The sequence below is a fragment of the Podarcis erhardii genome (assembly GCF_964252035.2).
Source record: "Podarcis erhardii genome assembly, chromosome: 3".
In the NCBI taxonomy this organism is placed as follows: domain Eukaryota; kingdom Metazoa; phylum Chordata; class Lepidosauria; order Squamata; family Lacertidae; genus Podarcis; species Podarcis erhardii.
This window is the reverse complement of record NC_138507.1, coordinates 37,255,427-37,273,243: the sequence shown is the minus strand read 5'-3', so window position 1 is coordinate 37,273,243 and position 17,817 is coordinate 37,255,427. Positions and strand designations below refer to the sequence as shown.

The 17,817-nt window shown below is 39.5% G+C and overlaps 1 protein-coding gene across 5 annotated transcripts in view; it reads right to left on the bottom strand.

Moving 5' to 3' along the window:
- Positions 1-17,817, bottom strand: part of COL19A1 (collagen type XIX alpha 1 chain) — a 183,852-nt gene that overhangs the window by 159,792 nt on the left and 6,243 nt on the right. For 4 of the 5 annotated variants that reach the window (XM_081856878.1, XM_081856874.1, XM_081856876.1 and 1 more), the window contains exons 2-4: positions 13,384-13,507; positions 2,114-2,182; positions 1,515-1,614 (exon numbers count right to left, since the gene is read on the bottom strand). In XM_081856878.1, coding sequence (XP_081713004.1) covers positions 1,515-1,614; positions 2,114-2,182; positions 13,384-13,471 — 257 coding nt within the window. In that variant the 5' untranslated portion in view covers positions 13,472-13,507. Of the gene's footprint in view, positions 1-1,514; positions 1,615-2,113; positions 2,183-13,383; positions 13,508-14,367; positions 14,451-17,817 lie in introns of those variants that run through there. The other variant, XM_081856877.1, reaches the window with a different exon arrangement.

Below are 17,817 nucleotides of genomic sequence, written 5' to 3'. Positions count from 1 at the left end.
GGTCCGGCCCCCCATGAGGTCTGAGGGACAGTGGACCAGACCTCTGCTGAAAAAGTTTGCTGACCCCTGGTTTAGGGGGCTTCAGTCGATGAAAGCTTATTATATATATGCTACTATTCAAGGTAGCAAAGTCTCTGTTCTTTTTCCACAATGCAGTAGAGAAACTGTGTTAAGATAGCCACACTGCCAGGGGATGGGGGAACTTATTTCAATAATGAAACCCTAAAGAGATAGAGAGAAGAAAGCAGCTCACCCAAACTCTGTTTCCAGACAGGTATACTAAAGAAAGTAACTTCCTTCTATATTCAGCTTGGAAAAGCACCGTATTTACAACTACGTTGAAAGCTGCAAGCCTCATTGAAAAATAAAATGGCATCCCTCATCAGAAGTGGCACAGCATAGTTTACAACTCACTCATGCTATAGCTGAATGAGTGAAATGTAAGGGGATATCTGCCAAGCTACTTGACACTTACAAGTCAGCTTAATCAGATACTCTTTCGCTTCCTGTGGCGAGGAGATCAATGTTCTGCTACTCACAGCGTATACCCAGAGTCTATTTACATATACTAAGAGAAGAAGACGTGATCATACAAGTCATGTTGCATCTGACTATGTTGCTGTGTCTAAAGCCACAAAATCTGACACAGTGCAGGAAGTGAAGAAGGCAACAAAAGAGATTTACTGAACACACAGGACCTGGGCAATGGAGATAAAGATGTTCTAGTGGCAGATGTCTACATGCCTAGCCTTCTTTTGTTACAATCTAGCCTGATTAAATTGCTGTGGCAGCGATTAAAAAGGATGTGCAAGCACACATTATGGGAACATGCTCACCACCAGAATCCACAAACTCTAAAACAGGGTTCAAAAAGAGAGAATAAAGCAGGTTTATAAAACTTTAACAGTGCAAGGAAATATTGCTTGGAAAACAAACAGCTTGTGCATAGCCTTTCGAACTGTCCATTCTCACAAAGTACAACTGAGCTGAACTGACGTCTGGCAAAGGATGGGCAGCAGAGAGATCAAAAACAACCTGAAGGGTACTGAGAAAGAGAGAATACTGAAAGCTCCCCATTTCAATAGTCATTCACATGGAAGCATTCTACATATCTTTTAGGGTATTCTGGATAATTAGCATATAAATCCATTTTATTTCCATGACCATGTAATGCTGATGTCATTGCTTTTATGGGAATAAGACACGAAGAAGCTTATATGACTACCTAAAGTTCCCTCCAAAACATCTTTCTTTTCTTTCTTTCTTTCTTTCTTTCTTTCTTTCTTTCTTTCTTTCTTTCTTTCTTTTTGAAGCTTACAGGGCTGAAACAATAAGTAAAATCCACAGAAAGACACAGTTCATCATTGCAGGAAAAGAGAAAGTGGAAATTCACGCAGAGGTACACAAATGAAGAGACTGGTGGAAAATAAAGAAATTGAAAATACAAGCCAAGTGGGATATAGGGAAATGTTTAGGGATTCTACATGGTTATACAATGATAATGTATTACTTACTGAGAGTCTCTGATAAGAGGTGCATTCCCCAACTTAAAACAAGGCTTTCCAACTCCACATGAAGTCTGCCTCAAAGAAAAGCTTTGGGTTAAATCAAAACCTGAAAAATATGATAGAGTGGAATCATTTATTGTTCATTTAATGCAATTTAACAAGGCTGGAGAAAATTATCGATTTGTGCCATAAGCTTGTCTGTTTTGCTAGACTAACAACTGACAGGCTATTTCAAATCCCACAGTTTTGGTCAGAGAAATGTCCAGATCTCATTTTCTCTGTAGAAGGAATATTAGCGTGAAATTCCCCTAGCACTTGACTTGGCAACCTCTGAGGAATTCACTCGCTGTTTCCTTTTGCCATCTGAATGAATGAAAATAAAAGTGCTGCTTGTCAGAAATGAATGCTAACTCCATGCTAATTATAACAAGCATGAATGGAAAAATAAAAGATGATTGTAAATGACTTAGCTAGGACTCTCAAAAATAAAATGTTTTCCTTTAATGAAAACATATTTCTAAGAATTAAATGCACTCTTTGCTGTGTTCTTACATAATTTAGGACATACTCGTCTATTTATTTATTTTTGCTTAAGGAAAACTCACCTGAAACATCAAGGTTTTCTTGGTAGCTAAATTGATGTCCTTCTGTTTTCAATACTGGGCATGCAGTAGCTATAAAAAAATATAAAATGTCCTAAAGCTTTATAAAAAATATACAGACTGTAGTATTTTTCACTACAATAAAAGTAATATTAGCATTGTAAAAAACAACACAATGTTTAAATGCAAGACTGCTGTTGTTTATTTATATAGAGTGCCATTAATGAGCCTGACACTAGGAAAGCACTAGGGTCCATTTCGGAAGAAGCAGGCTCACTCAGAGATGAATAATTTGGGTGTCTGTGTGCAATTATTAATACATGTTCACAGGGTTTAATTATATTAATCTTTGCTACCTCCGAGACTTTAGCAAGTAGCGGAAGAAAGACTGAGACATGCATAGTGTGCATACTGCACAGGTGGAACAGAATTTATTTATTTTGTGGGTTGTCCCTTCTTCAGATGCTTCTTCTGTTATAAAAATTGGCTTATGTTTTGTCCTTGGCATATCTCTTCATGGATTTTAACAGCTTTTGTGCATGTGTTTGTGTATACAGATATATAGTTTTGTTTGTTTTTTATTCAAGGCGTATGAGGCTGCATTATACCTTTACATCACATTACTTGTGATGTGATGAACTGAACAAGGATTATTCCAGAATGTGTCAGGCATAAAATAATTTATTAAAATATCTGGATTTCCTTCCCCTCTCCCTCACTCCTACCATAAACTTTATGGAGTAACAAGAAAACAACAGATCATCTTGAATACCACTGACACAATTATATCTGCAAAACTGGGGAAATGAATTTAGTATCAGCGTCATGGAAGAAAAATTGATATACATTTTCAATAAGCTAAAAAGAAAAAAAGAAAGCCTCTACAATAGTATTCCTGTTCAGGGCTTAAACCAATCTGGATCAAGAGCCTTGTGCTAGTCACGGGGTTCACAGGAGGAATGTTTCTGTAGTAAAGTGAAGAAGCATATCCTTAGTTTTCCCATTCTCCTTGCTGTGCTAGACAGTGCTACAGGGATCAGTTTGGTGATTGGCTGTCAGCCGCAAACTTCAGCACTTTATTGCTAAACAGCAGACTTGAGTGGTTTGGGGTGAGAAAGGGAAACTACAAGTAACTCGCAACTTTTGTGCATTTAACTTGTGCTCATCTACCTTACGCAAATGGCAAAAAATAAAATAAAAGGGGCAATAGGGTAGGGTGGGCATCCAGCAGGGAAAAAAACCTTTGGCAATTCCATCCACTATTGTTCTGATTATATGTGATTTTGGCTTTATGCACGATCCCCAGAATGCAACCCCTAAGTAAGTGGAGAGTTGCCTATATACTCAATCTTTTGTTAAATGATGCAATCTAAAGTGTGTTCCTAACACAATAAAATGTTGACTTGTAATGTCATTCAGTAAGACAAAGCACAAACATGGCCATGAAATAGCAAACAATTCAATTATAGTGGAGGATTAAGTACAGGCTTAGCTATCTCACTGAAATAAAAAGGAGCGAAAAACTGTTGAAATCTGAGTTAACATCAAAAAATTTTTAGTATTAATTTTAAATTGTGTTCTCCCCTTAAAAATATAGTAAAGCATTTGATCACATATTTTTGTGCATTTGTTTGTACTTGTATGGACTTTTTCCAAATTTGGAATATGCAATAAATGTTTAAGTGATAATGAAGTAAGAATAAAAGCAGGTAAGTGGATCACAGGAGAAATAGCCAAACATCATTTACTGTGAAGACAACGGCTGTCATAATGTTGTGTTAATATTCAACATTGCTTTTGGAGAAAACATTAAATAATATAATAAAGGTTCATAACAAAAACTACCTCATTAAGTTATTTTACAATAGGGGTTGTTTCAAATATGCTAACACTCCCCTATAACAGCGTTCCAACCTATGATTCGAATTCACAGTTTGAAATAACTTATTTTAAAATAGGCAAAGTGTTCCAACATATAATGCTAATTCATGATTTGAAATCACTTTGTTTAATGATTAGCCTAACAAAACAGGCTACATTAAATTAACTTTTGAGGATTTAATGATCAGTATTCTAGGTAAAGGTAAAGGGACCCCTGACGGTTAGGTCCAGTCGTGGAGGACTCTGGGGTTGCGGGCGCTCATCTCGCTTTACTGTCCGAGGGAGCCGGCCTACAGCTTCCGGGTCATGTGGCCAGCATGACTAAGCCGTTTCTGGCGAACCAGAGCAGCGCACGGAAACGCCGGAGCGGTACCGATTTATCTACTTGTACTTTGACATGCTTTTGAACTGCTAGGTTGGCAGGAGCAGGGACCGAGCAATGGGAGCTCACCCAGTCATGGGGATTCAAACCGCCGACCTTCTGATCAGCAAGCCCTAGGCTCTGTGGTTTAACCACATTCTACTATTACATAAAAACAAGTCCTCAACACGTCAGTCTTCAAAGACCTTAACCCCTATATACATGAATCACAAAATCCAGGCTGGGGGCACTGATCCTACCCAGGCCTTTTAAGATATCAGACTGCAATCCTATGCATGATCAATGGCCTTTCTTCCAAGTAAATATGCATAGGAACATGCAGTCAGTTTCCCCTGCCTATTCACTTTCATAGTACTAATTCACACTTCTTATTTTGCAGCCACATGACAGCACATTCCCCTCCACCAACAGTTGAGTCACACACATGCAATTTTGATGTAAGAGCCAGGACCTCAGTGGCTGTGATTTGCAATTCTACAATGACATTACCACAGCAGCATGATTTTGGCACTCACTCATAACATTGCTCTCACGTGTTGCTATGAGAGAGAGAAAAGTTGCTGAAGGTAATATGTTAGTCAATGCTTAAGTGGCATTATATATTAATTCTATAGATACTTCTATGTCTAGTCTGTGCACAGTCTGACACTTACTAGCTGACATTACACCGCCACAACAATTTTCAGCATCAAAATATTGCTTAAAGGAGCGGCCACCTGAGAACCATTTGAGTCAACGGCTGGCCTGCTAATTTAGCACAGATGGAATCTGTATTGAATTTAAAATGTGAAGCCCCTATGAAAGAGTGCCAAAATAATATTAGCAGGGACTTTCCAAAGTGTCACAAGGTGCAAAGGGATGAGGTATAGCATAGCAGAATGTGATTAATGAATTCCAAAACCAAGAGAGGAAAATTTGCATTGAAAATGGCAAGTATTCCAGATGTTTCCACATTCTGGAGGTAACCAGATATTAAACATCTAGAAGACATCGCACTTTCCTTTTTTAAATTTGGGCTTCCCCCCAAAAAATGCTGGAGGTTTTTATTGGGGGGGAGAAGAAGAAGAGGGAGTCCTATTGCACAACACCGGATGTCACTTTCTGTTATCAGGAAATTTTCGCTTTTTTATTTTATTCTTTAATGTTGGTTTAATTATTATGTTGTGAGTTCAGGGGTGCCCCCACTAAATTACTGGGTGCAGTAGGAGTTAGAATTTAAGCAACGCTTGGAGTTGTAACCTGGGGGCCAGACATGTGATTTAGCAAGTGTTAAAATATAAGACAGGCCAGCATAGCAAGTTCAGAAAATCGCCTGGGAGAAGAGCCATTGAGGAAAGCAAAAGGCAATGATGGCCTATGAAGAAAAGCCAAGGAGAGGGGACTCCTTGGCATATGGCTCTTGGCAGGGGCCCTTCCCTCAGCTCTGGGATAGTTAGCAGAGAGGAGAATTTTTTTAGGACTGCAGTTGGGGATGATGTGGGCTAGAGTGAAATGTTCCAATCTGTAGGTGTCAGCAACGGGGGAGGACAGCATGCCTGTTTCTTCTTTGGAATCCGAGGCAGCAGATATGGCAGAAACAGGAACCTCCAGGGATGCCAATGCTGAAAGCGCCTCAATTGTAGGCTCGGGTTATATATTTGTAAATGTATATATTTGTATATGTGTAAATAAACCATATATAATAAAGACACCACAGTCTCCACTGTGCCTCATTTCCAAAGGGAACACAAATCGCAGGTGAGCACCTAGACTCCCTGCAGTCTCACACTGCTCTGAGATTGGGGTGGCATGTAACAATATCATATTATAATGCTGTTTTCTATAAGCCACCTAGGAATTTTTACTGATGGGCAACCACATATATTTATTAGATTTATATTGCAAATACAATTTATATTAGTAAATAAAATGTTCATTAATCATGGGCTAATTTAATGCAGCCATTTCCAAGGGAATGGGGGAAACACTGAAGCAAACATTGATCAATAGCTCTGCTCATGTGTTTACTTATATGAAGGGGTGTCACAAATTTGAAGAAGCTGTGATGTCATCAAGGTTCCAGGTTCTGGGAAAGACTACATACATAGATGCATAAATAATTTTATTTGCATGGCACCATTCGATAGTTAAAACCAGTGCTTTTTAAAGAAAGGTGGGTGCTGGTACTCTTATAAAGTAAGTGCAATGCTTTTAACATTTGGGAAAAATAAATCAAATATTACTCAGCCAAATTAAACAGCTGTCACCAAAATCATAATCAGATCTTAAGTACACAATAAATATCAGAAACAGCAGCAACAACCCCCCCAATGAAACCCCCTAAACAATAGCCCAGCCCAGGAACCTAATGCATGGATGGCAGAACAAGGAACGATGTGTATCACTGGGGCCAGAAGCATGGCTCCAGAGCTTTTTTAATCACATGATGCCACTTCACATGAGTAGCACATGAAGGAAGCTAATGTCAAAGAATTATCCAATGACATTAGCATCCTCTTCTTTTTTATCTATGGAGTAGCCCACATTTAGAAACAAAAGTAAGGCCATGTCAGAGTGTATCCTAGATATTATGAGATACGTAGCTTGTTTTGCGTGCGAGTGTGTCAAAATTCCACAGAGAAGGTACATAATGAGAAGAAATCACGACATTGTTTAAGTTGAACTCAATCTTTTCAACATGCTCCCATGTTTCCATGGCCATCCTCTGCTCTCTTCATTGTGCAAGAACCTCTCTGCTTCCACTTATTAAGATTCCCTCCATACACTCTGTAAATGTTCTCTAAAGCCTGACACTGTGTTCATATAAATATGCTTTCATCCTTGAGCTCATCGTTTAAAAAAATGAACTCTAAATGAAAGAAAGATGATGCTACTGTCACTTGCTGTTCCCAAGTATCAGCCCATCTACTGTGAAATACTCTTTTGTCTAAGCCTCTCCCCGCATCTTGCTTGTCTCCTATTCTACTCCCTAGAAGGCGTGATAGCCTCACTCCGACTTTTGAGCACGCCAGGTTCTGTTCTGTCTCCACTATTTCTCTCCCTCCTAAAGCCCTTCATCTAACCTCATCAAAGCTATTCTCCCAGTACCATGGAGAGGACCAGATCAGGAGGCCAGGGCTACAACATAGCTGCTTAGTGCATCCCACCAGTAACCATGTGAGGGAGGCAGTCATCCACGTGGTTGTGCCTCTAGCCACATGGTTGTTATTATAGCCCTAATAATTATTATACCTCAATGAATATTAAACAACAACAACAACAATGAAATGGAGGAGTTACAATAAGCTTGAGGCTACAGAATATGGCCTTTCAATTCAGTTGCAGAACCTGACCTTTATTTGAAAGTCTCTGATGAACTGGGCTTAGAATAGAACCACAAAGCAACAAAAGTGTGGACCACACACTGTATGATCCACAACACTTAAGCAATAGAGCTTTGGTCTATTGCAAGACCCTGGCACGTTAACATTAAATTATACACACTTCACTGAGCAATTTTCAGAGGAAGAATGGGGGTTTTTTTGGGTATTTTTTGTTATTGAATCTTCACTGCCTTTTTCAACTTATTTTTTTACTCTGCATTCCATACATGACTGCAGCCAACATTTTTTAAAATAACATGGTAGAATGCAAGGAGTTCTTAAAAGCTAGTAAGTGTTCCTTTTTTAGTTGTGTTTTAAATATACATAACTTTGAGCTACAACAGTCAAGAGGCCATGAGGAAAAAAATACTGGGTCCTAGAGAAGACTGTCATTCATGTATCCCTCCCTCCCTCACTTCATTTGCTCCAGTTCTACACTCACCACACAAATATATAATGCAGGGATCACTAAACTGTGTGTCTCTTCTCCATAGAGAAAATAGCTGAATGCACAATCTATATCCTGGAATCAGTAAGTGCCAAAAGAGAGAGAAGATATGCCCCATTTGCAGCTGGAGGGCTCATTCTTCTTGCCTTTTAAGACCAGGAGAGGAGGGGGGAGAACAGCTATCTTAAGACCTCCGTTGGAAAGAGCAATATGGCTGCATTGTCTCTGCTATGCATCCTAACTTTAACACAAGAACAGTCACACTGTGTGCCTTTACCTGCTGCCACAGACCATTGCATTGCACCATTGTGCCAACCAGCGTGGGCGGGAGAAAGCACATATTAAATGCTGGCATTCAATTAAGTTTAGCCTTCCAAGCAAAATATTTAGAACTGCCATATCATAGGCTGCACTTTACATCTATGCAAGGCTGTCCTGAGTCATCTGCCGCTAGGCCATAAATAGAGTGTGAGCTGTAAGAACTGAAAGTCCTGGGAACATTAACTTTTACATGACACACAATGTGAGGAGTTCAACTTGTGTACAGTCAGTGTCTGAGTACACTACTGAGTAATTCTGAATGTAAATGCCCAAACGTACATGAATAGTCCCACTGAAGTAACTAGAGGAATTATTCATTGTGCTGCTTTAGGAATAAAAATGAATCGGAATATTAGAAGGAAATTACCTCAGTACGGTTGTGGGAGTTGTGAGATTTCACATGCAACTGAATGCCATACAATAATTACACAATATTTTTAAATAAAAGAGAGAAGAATTTTCACTCTAAGTGTTACACTTGTCAGGTTTTAGAGGAAACAAAGCATGTGAGGACGACGTTCATTTTACCATTGGGGAGACTAGATTGAAAGGACAGGTTCTTGTACTGTACATTTCAGAGTTTTGCAGAAGAGAGAATGTTGTCCTGTCCAGCTTGTCATGCAGGGATGATAAACAGCATTTGCCGGCATTCCTTCTTCCGCAGAACTAAAGGAACTTTGCCCTATTTGCAACTGATTTCTTTTCTCTTTCTCAAACATTTTCTCTCTTAATCTGTCTTTCTGCTTTTCCTCTTTTAAAAAATCACCCTAAACAACAATGGCAACAAGAGAACGGTAGGACTGCTACTGGGTTCCAACAAACTAATTAAAAACTGCAAGACTGGAGAACATTTTTGCAAACTCAAGTGGTGTTTGAATAAAAATTCACATGTCTGAAATTCTGACCGGAAGCTAATATATTGCTAATATGCTCTTTTTCAGAAATCTAGGATTCCATAGAGAAGTTACTGAGACCTTCAGAATCTCTATAGTTAGAACTGCAACACAATCATGGCCTCCCCTAAAGAATTATGAGAGCTGTAGTTTGTTAAGAGTGCTGAGAGTTATTAGGAAACCCTTCATTACCATTCCCAGCATGCTTAACAAACTACAGCTCCAAGGAAGTGGTATAAGGGTGCTTCAAAGGTATGGTGTGGATGTGACCCTGAATTAGTCCCTACCATTCACAGCAACGAACCAGCTAAGCGTAGTCATCATAACTAACAGCACATGCCCATGGATGTTTGCTCCAAAGTAAGCCCCACTGTGTTCAATGGTATTTACTTCCAGGTAAGGATGCAAAGGACATCAGCACATACCACTGAAATCAACGGATTTAAGTAAGTTGCACCTACTATCTTCCATTGATTTCAATGGGAAGTGCAACCTGATCTTATTTATGCTTACTCGGTAATACAACTCACTTAGTTCAATGGGATGTATTTGGACATAAATGTGCACAAGATTGCAGCCTTAGTCCGTCAAGACTAAGGGCTTGCCCACATTTCCGTTTGCCCTATGATTTCTAGGCAAAGGTCTGAGAAGTCTTTCATTTGTCCTGCCACTTTCCCCAGGAAAATCCACTGTTTTATCACTGAATCAGAACATACATCAATCGGGTTTTCTGTGGATTGATGCTGCAGGCCAAAAGAAAAACCCCTCGGAAGTGTAGATAGAGCCCATCTGTAGGGAGATTAGGATCGTAGTAGAATGATGCCCATAATAGGAATTTGGAACACACAGCAATAATCACTAAGGATTTTTTTTTTTTTTAAACTGACTTGTGTACAATTAAAATGTATAAAGTAACACTTAAAACTCTTTATGGCCCTGCCAACAGAGAAATCCTATGACTCCAGTGAAAACATAAATGTTCCTAAACAACCTTAATCCCTGAAAAGTCAACGGATAAAACAATTACAAGAAATAACTCAATTTTAGTCTAACACATGGCTGTTGACAGCTCCGTGAGCTTCAGTATCGTAACACAATCCTCTCTTTTAGATTTGTTAGATTTTATTTTTAGAAGTAATCACTTCCCTCCAGTAAATGGCTCTTATACCAGCAGTTCTGCACCAGCGAAAACTGAAGGGGAACATTGCTATGAACCAAAAAGCTATCGGCATATGCCCAGGCAGGCTGCTGCAAGCATAACCAGCATAATCTGCCACTCTGCAACATCTCTTCTTCTCCCCCAACCCCATCCCCAGCCTTGCCATTTCCTTAATTAATACAATATTAGCTAATTAAATGAAGTCATTCCCCAGGCTCATTCAGGATACTAAGCAGAAAGCAAACCTTACTTCTTCCTTCATAACAGCCCACACGTGTAATCTCTCTCTTTTCTTTAGTGTGAGTAATTGCCTTCATATTTCAGTATATGCCACTTTAAAAATCAAGGTTAATTGGGAGCTTTCTGTGAAGCTCCAAGTGTTCTGAGAATCATTTCAATGCAATTAGACCATTGTGTGCGATGTGTAAGAGTCTCAATCCAAAACAGCCATGGACCCAAGGAGAAACAAACTCAGCAATATAGGATCATCTAAGATTCTAAGGAATGAGGAGGCATCAGGGATGGGACAGAGACATAAGGGGATCCTATGGAAACAGACTCAAAAGGAAATCCAAAGGTGTACAGAGTTCACTTTTCACTGAATAGTGGTGCAAAAAGAGAACTTTAGTAGAATGAGGTGCTTAGAGATTTAGCTCTCCTTTGATATGCCTACTTCAGCAGTTTCTCTTGGCATAAATAACTTTGACTCTTTTCATTATTTTATGCTGAACCAGAAACATTTTGCCTCTCAAACCTCCATCCTCTGCATTTTGGCTCAAAAACTTGTAGATACTTTAAGGCCTATGTTACGGTGGACAGCAGAAATGGGGAAGGTGCGGGGTGTCAATATTGTTTTTAGATATTTTTGTTTATAGTGAAGGGTCACTATTCAGCATCAGTGGTGGACTGCTAACTTTCTCTGGTGAATTTTGTCATTCTTCATTTCTGATAGTGCTGATCACCTGAGACCCTGAAAAACAAATAGTCTGTGCATTCAACCATCCAATTAAGGATATATTGCATCCAGAACTTTGTAACTTCACACCTGAAAAGGGCAAGGGAAGGATATGGTAGGTTCACTGGGTAGTCTGCTTTTCATTTCTCTCAGGAGCTGAGATCAGCGAGTCTTGAGGAGGTTTTGCTGCCTTAAGAGTTTAGGAAAGAGACTGTAATGCAAGGTTTGCTTATCCACAGTTCTTGCTACCCTTCAGCACATTTGTAATCAGTTAGCACTTATTACTGGTATTTCAAGATGCTTGGAGGTTCCGCTTAACATTGGACTCCTGCTGGGCTAAGAAAAATAATTCGTAAATATATTTTATATTAAATTTTAGCATTTAGATGGGATAGCTCATCCCTTCCACCTTTTTTGTATGGGTTATATGAACAATGTTGCAGTCTGAAAATCAATCCCATTTCATTTTTCTATTCAAAAAGTGTTGTTATTTTGTCCACATGTAAATCAGTAAGATTCTCTCCTACAACATTTGATGTAGATGTCTTAGGACCCAGCTACACTTTTGTTCATCCCGTGATTTAAAGTCATGCGTCAATCTGCAGAAAAGCCGACTGATGCTTGTTCTCATTTAGCAGTAAACAGCGGGTTTTCCTGGAGAAAGCAGCAGAACCAAAAAAAAAAAAAAAAAAAAGCCCCATCGGACCTGTAACTTGAAATCATGGGGCAAGTGTGGATGTGCCCTCTCTGGGGTCATTCTGAATCATCCCACCTGGTGTTGCAGACTGAGCACCAGTGAACTATCAAAATACAAATGCAGTCTATGGCCAGTCCTCAGAAACTGCCAGGTCAACGTTTGATGAAATACAACTAAACCAGCTGTTTCTGCAATTACAAAAACTGATTTAATCCTCAGAAGATGACAACTATCTTGATGATTTTAAGAGGCAGATGGTCCAAAAGTTTTGTGAGGGCCAAGGTGAGCAGCGGCAGAGAGATGTATAAGTGGAAGGGCAGCAGGTTTATATGTGTTTTTTGCAAGGAAAAAGTCAAACAGATGGAAGGAAAAAATAGCAACACAGCAAAAGTTACAAAGTACTGGTGAAAAGTGTTTCTTCTTCACCTTATATAACTTTTCCTATGAACCTTTTTTTTTTTTTTTTTTGGTCATAGCACATACAAATTATCAGACAAGCACTGATCCAGAGAAAGGCTAGTGAGGTTCCTAAGCACATTTGCTTCTTTGAAGAACAGGCCCATTCATGTCCTTACATTCACTGATTTAAATTGCCAATCTCATGCACAATTGCATGGAAGAAAATTTCATTAAAAGCAATATGACATTCCCATCTAAGTATCGTCAGGATCATGGTGCGGGACATATAGAACCAAGCAAACCAAACTGCACTCATGACTGTGCTCTGTTTCAAAGCCCAGGGCTGGGTTCTTTTTCAATATGTAACTTAAGAAAATGAGGAAGTATCAGTAGCAGCACAACATAACTGTAAACGATTGCAAGCTCATTCCAAATGTAGACTCCTGTGAGTAGACAGGAAATGGAAATATTGCTGTTAGATACCTTGGGGTGGAAACATCTTTTAATAGAGAAGTTTAATTAAATACTTTCCAGATTAGCTTCCAAAGCTCCATTAACCCTCCATGCATTTCGTTGTACATGCACTTTCCATGTGGTGGTTGTATTATGCAGAGAGTACAACTTTCTACATAGCTGTACCTGCCCTGTTGAACATCTCAAAAAGCCTTCTGTGCCTCTATACTTTCCAAACGACTGGACTATTCTCTCAAAAGCAACAATATCACCCTGACAAAGTTTCTGTGCCTAATTAGAAAGGAAGAGGAATAAAGAAATACCTGTTTTATCAGTGACTGCTATAGAATGAGAGACTGGAAGAAGGATGGCCAACCCAAGCCAAATTATGCAAGATCCAATTGCCTTCATCTCCTCTTGAACACATGTGAACAAATGACCAGAAATCTGAAATGAAAACATTCATGATTAAAAACACTCTTATGATTCCACTGTGGTCAAGCAGGTTGCCTTGTGGATGTCCAGCCTAGACATATCCAGATTTAGACACCAGTGCTCAAATTACAAGGGGCCAAAGAAGACTTGACCTTGCTTACCTGCTGTGACAGGTACTGTTTTAAGGTTATGTGGAGTATGATTTGGCTAAAATGTGGGGGAAGTTGGGACTTACAAATTTCATTTAAAGCCCCTCTACTTCTTCCACTGAAAATTGTTAGGCATGCCTGAGTTCATTGAAATCAATGGACTCAGGTTCAGTTTGTTTATTTTATTATTAGTAAATATATGCTGCCTTTCGAGGCAAAACCCTCCCAAGGCAGCCCACAAGAAATATAATTAGTTGCGTAAAAGAATAGGATAATTTAGTTTCATGTACATAGCAGAAGTTCTCAGCTGGAGCTATATCTAGACAGGATGGAGGGGTGATGAAACGCTGCTCTGTCTTCCTCTGTGGGTCTCAGGAATTTGCACATGATTTCACCCTTACACCTTTGTTTCATGGGTTAAGGGACAAGTACTTGAGAAACTTCCCCCTATATTTAAAATTAATCATATTTTTTTGTGAAGTCTAAACTAAAATCACATCAACGAAGCAACCTTCCTCTCTATACTTATCAAACCCTTTAACTACATTGCTGCCAGTTAATATAAAACCTACATAATTATGAATCATCTAAATATTCCCTTTTTATACTGGTACACACGTACATACACAAAAACAAATGTAGCAACATACACATGAGTTATAAGGGGAAAAGAGGTGTATAGACTGTTGAGCCATTAATGTAGTACTATACATATGTATTCACCTGGGGGTAAATCTCATTGACTAAATTCAGTGGGTCTTACTTCCGAACTGAGATGTGTTGTAACATAATTGGTTGGATAATTCCCTGCTACCAGCTAAAAATGGAAACCAGCTGTTTGTGTACTTTCCATGAGCATCCCTGATGACCAATAGCAATTTTTTAACACACATCCATGACAGTATAATAAATCCTTAGTTCATTATTCTGCCAGGGAAATATAGACAATTTCTAGTTGTTGAGAAGCCCATGTTGAGTATAACTGCTGCTCTGAGGACCCAGTTCTGGTCCTCTCATTAGGCAGGATGAAGCAGTCACCTCAAGCAGCTGATTTTGGGGTCATAAAAAGATAGAATAATAAAAAATTAAGCAACTAACAACTTGCTATCTGCAGAGGCAGAGATGGGGTAGCTGTAGTACTTTCTGCCACAGTTGCAAAAATAACTTGACCGGTCTTGGGTACCAAGGTTGGGAAGGAGTGACTTTTGCTTCTCTGCCTCAGGCAGCCAGATGTCTGGGGCCAGCCTTAGAGCCATAGGTTGTACCTCTTTCTATTGTGGCCTTTGAATAATTTCTGTTTCACAGGCATTTTATTTTTGCCATTTGGGAGCAGAAAATAATTTTATGTTGTGCTGACCAATGACTGCTAGAAATGTTTTAAAATTTGATATGTATTGACTGCATGTTATTTATGCAGGCTCTCTGTAACTTTGCTTACTGAAATAGCCTGTGATTGATGGTAACACAACTAAGGTGAACTTCGTTTTCAATTTTCCATCCCTGAACTATACTTCCTCTCACTTCTGCAAAAATCACAAGCAGTTGTGAAGAGAGAGAACAGTCATCAGTCAAGTACAATGTGTATCATTTATTAGTGTGAAAAAAGCGCGCGCACGCGCGCGCGCACACACACACACACACACACAGGGTGTTTGCAGGCTAATTTTAGACTTATAAGAAGACAATGAAGAGTACTTCTCAGCTACTTTTTTAGATTGTTGAGTAATAGGTTTTCAGCTATGCTAAGGTCGAATATATTGGTCAAAAGACCACCAAATTATCATGTGTTAGTAATAGCTGATTAGCATTTTTATTTTTGATTATTTTTAGCCTATGATACTTAAAGTGAAACTACATGCACTCACTATGAGCAGGATGAGTGGAGCAGTCACAATCTCATTCTGATGTATCATTCCTATATCTAGATTTCTTTTCCTTTTTCCTTTTTCTTTTTTAGCAGCTTTCATGTCTCAGAAAATATGTAAATGAGGGGGAAAGGACAGTTCCATTTTGGACTGCATAAAAGAAGAATTGAATGTATACAACAAAATATTTTTGTCATCTATACACAATCAATCATTTCTTCTAAATCACTTATAATGAAAAGAGAATTCAGACTTTAACAGAATATAGTAAAATGCAAAAAATAAAAAATAAAAAATCCAAATAAGGATGATTATTTATTTACTGTATATGAAAAAGAGTCCGGGTCAAACTATGCAGTAAGTGTAGTATTTTTTTCCACATGAATGTGCAGCATGGAAGACCCCGTCCAGATAAAGACAATAGAATGGAGGGAGAATATACACAGACCTAACCCTTTGCCTCCCCACTATGATACCTATTCCGATCCAGGGTTATGGTGGTACACCAACAATTTGCATGGGGGGGGGGGGACGGAGTTCAACTTTCAACTTCAACCTATGGGAATTGCTGACAAGGGTCCCCCAATCTAGGTCAGGATCACAGTGGGGTAGGAGGGTCAAAACCCCATTGCCCTTGTGCTAGAATCCCAATCTAGATCAGGGCCCCTACACTGGCAATCTGTTTTCACCCTTTTTGAGTCTACGGCTCCCATAACCAACTACGTTCTTTCTGCGACACGCCCTGTGGAGCTCAGGAGCCCAGTTATGTCACCTCTTGCCTACAGAGCTGGCAGCATCTCGCCCTTTTTCAAACACCTTCCCTTGTGGAGTGTTCCCTCAAACTCCTCTCCCCTTTCCTTAGGAGTCCTCCGGACAGCTGCCGCTGCCGTCCTTGATCTCTGAGCTGTCCCCCCACCCCAAAGAGAGGTGCCTCCCAGAGGCACCATTCGCCTGTGGAGCTTATAGCCAGGGCTGCTACAATAAACAATAGGACATCAGAGCAGAGAGGGAAGGAAAGAGGGACAGAGGCCAGTGTTGCCCATGGCACCCCTGACCATCCTTCAACCACGGCACACTGGTTGAAAGCCACTGAGTTAATGTCTTGTTAGGAGTACGTGGGGAGGGCACAGATCCCCCTAAATTCCTCGATCTAGTAAATGTTAGAATTTATCACTGCTTAAGAGGGTTAAAGAGGGTTAGACTTTAAATTGCTGCACTCAGCTATCCTTGTCCCGTAAACTGCCTGGCAGAGAAGCTACCAAGAGGAACCATCCATAGGTTATTGATGGCGGAGTCATTGACACAGAGAGAAGCCATCAGCAAGTCTAAGACTATTAGCCCAGCGCTGCGCTCTGGCTGGTTAGCACAAGACAATGCCAGAGGGGGCTTCCAGTTTGCAGTGGGCAATGATGAAAGCTGAAGGCCAATAGATATGGCCTTGTGGAATCTTGCACTGCTCAGAGATTGGGTGGCATGCAGCAGTATCTTCCCATTTGGCCCTCAGTGGGGTAATATAGGCTGCTCCTACTTCAGATCCATTGGTACCATCTATATGTTGTGTTCACGTTAATGTTGCCTTTATAAGGCCAACAGCAACAAGAGGCTGTGGTTGATTCTTTATTTTGGAAGTCAGACTCACTAAAAAACAAAAAAGAAGGTAGTTAAGAGATAGCAAAATCGTGCTTGAATCTCATTTGGATAAATGGATTCTAGGAGCATATGCCTAAATTCTATTGCCTTTCTCAAGGAGTTGGAAAGCATTTTTCACGCATGACACTCAACACAACTTTCAGACTCTTGCACACTATTTAAGTGCATTTTTCAACTGAATGTAGGTTTTAGCCAAAAATATTACATGGGAATCATAGATGCATAAAATACAAAAACCAGTTTAAGATTCTGCAAACAGCTTAAGCCTTATTCCATTTCTTGGTTTTTCTTTTCTGGTTACATGCAGGAAATAAATCTGTCTGTATTTGTATGATTTGATGGAATGTCATCAGAAGATCCTGTGGGAAGCCTCTATAGCTGACTCAGAAGTTGGGTTTTGGATTTATGTTTTTTTTTCAGTTTGGTTGACATATTGCTTCTTTGAGAAAATAAATAAATAAAAATATCATTTTTAAAAGGTGGCTTTATTGGAATTCTAAGGACCAAAATGACACATTATAGAAAGTGAGCACTCTTTAATCTCCCAACTTTTTTTACCTGAAAGGTGGGGCCTGCCAATTTGGACAGAACAGCAGGGAAGGGAAACAAGGTTGTCTGGGTCTTTAACCTTTCATTCCAGCCCTATTTTCCTGATCAA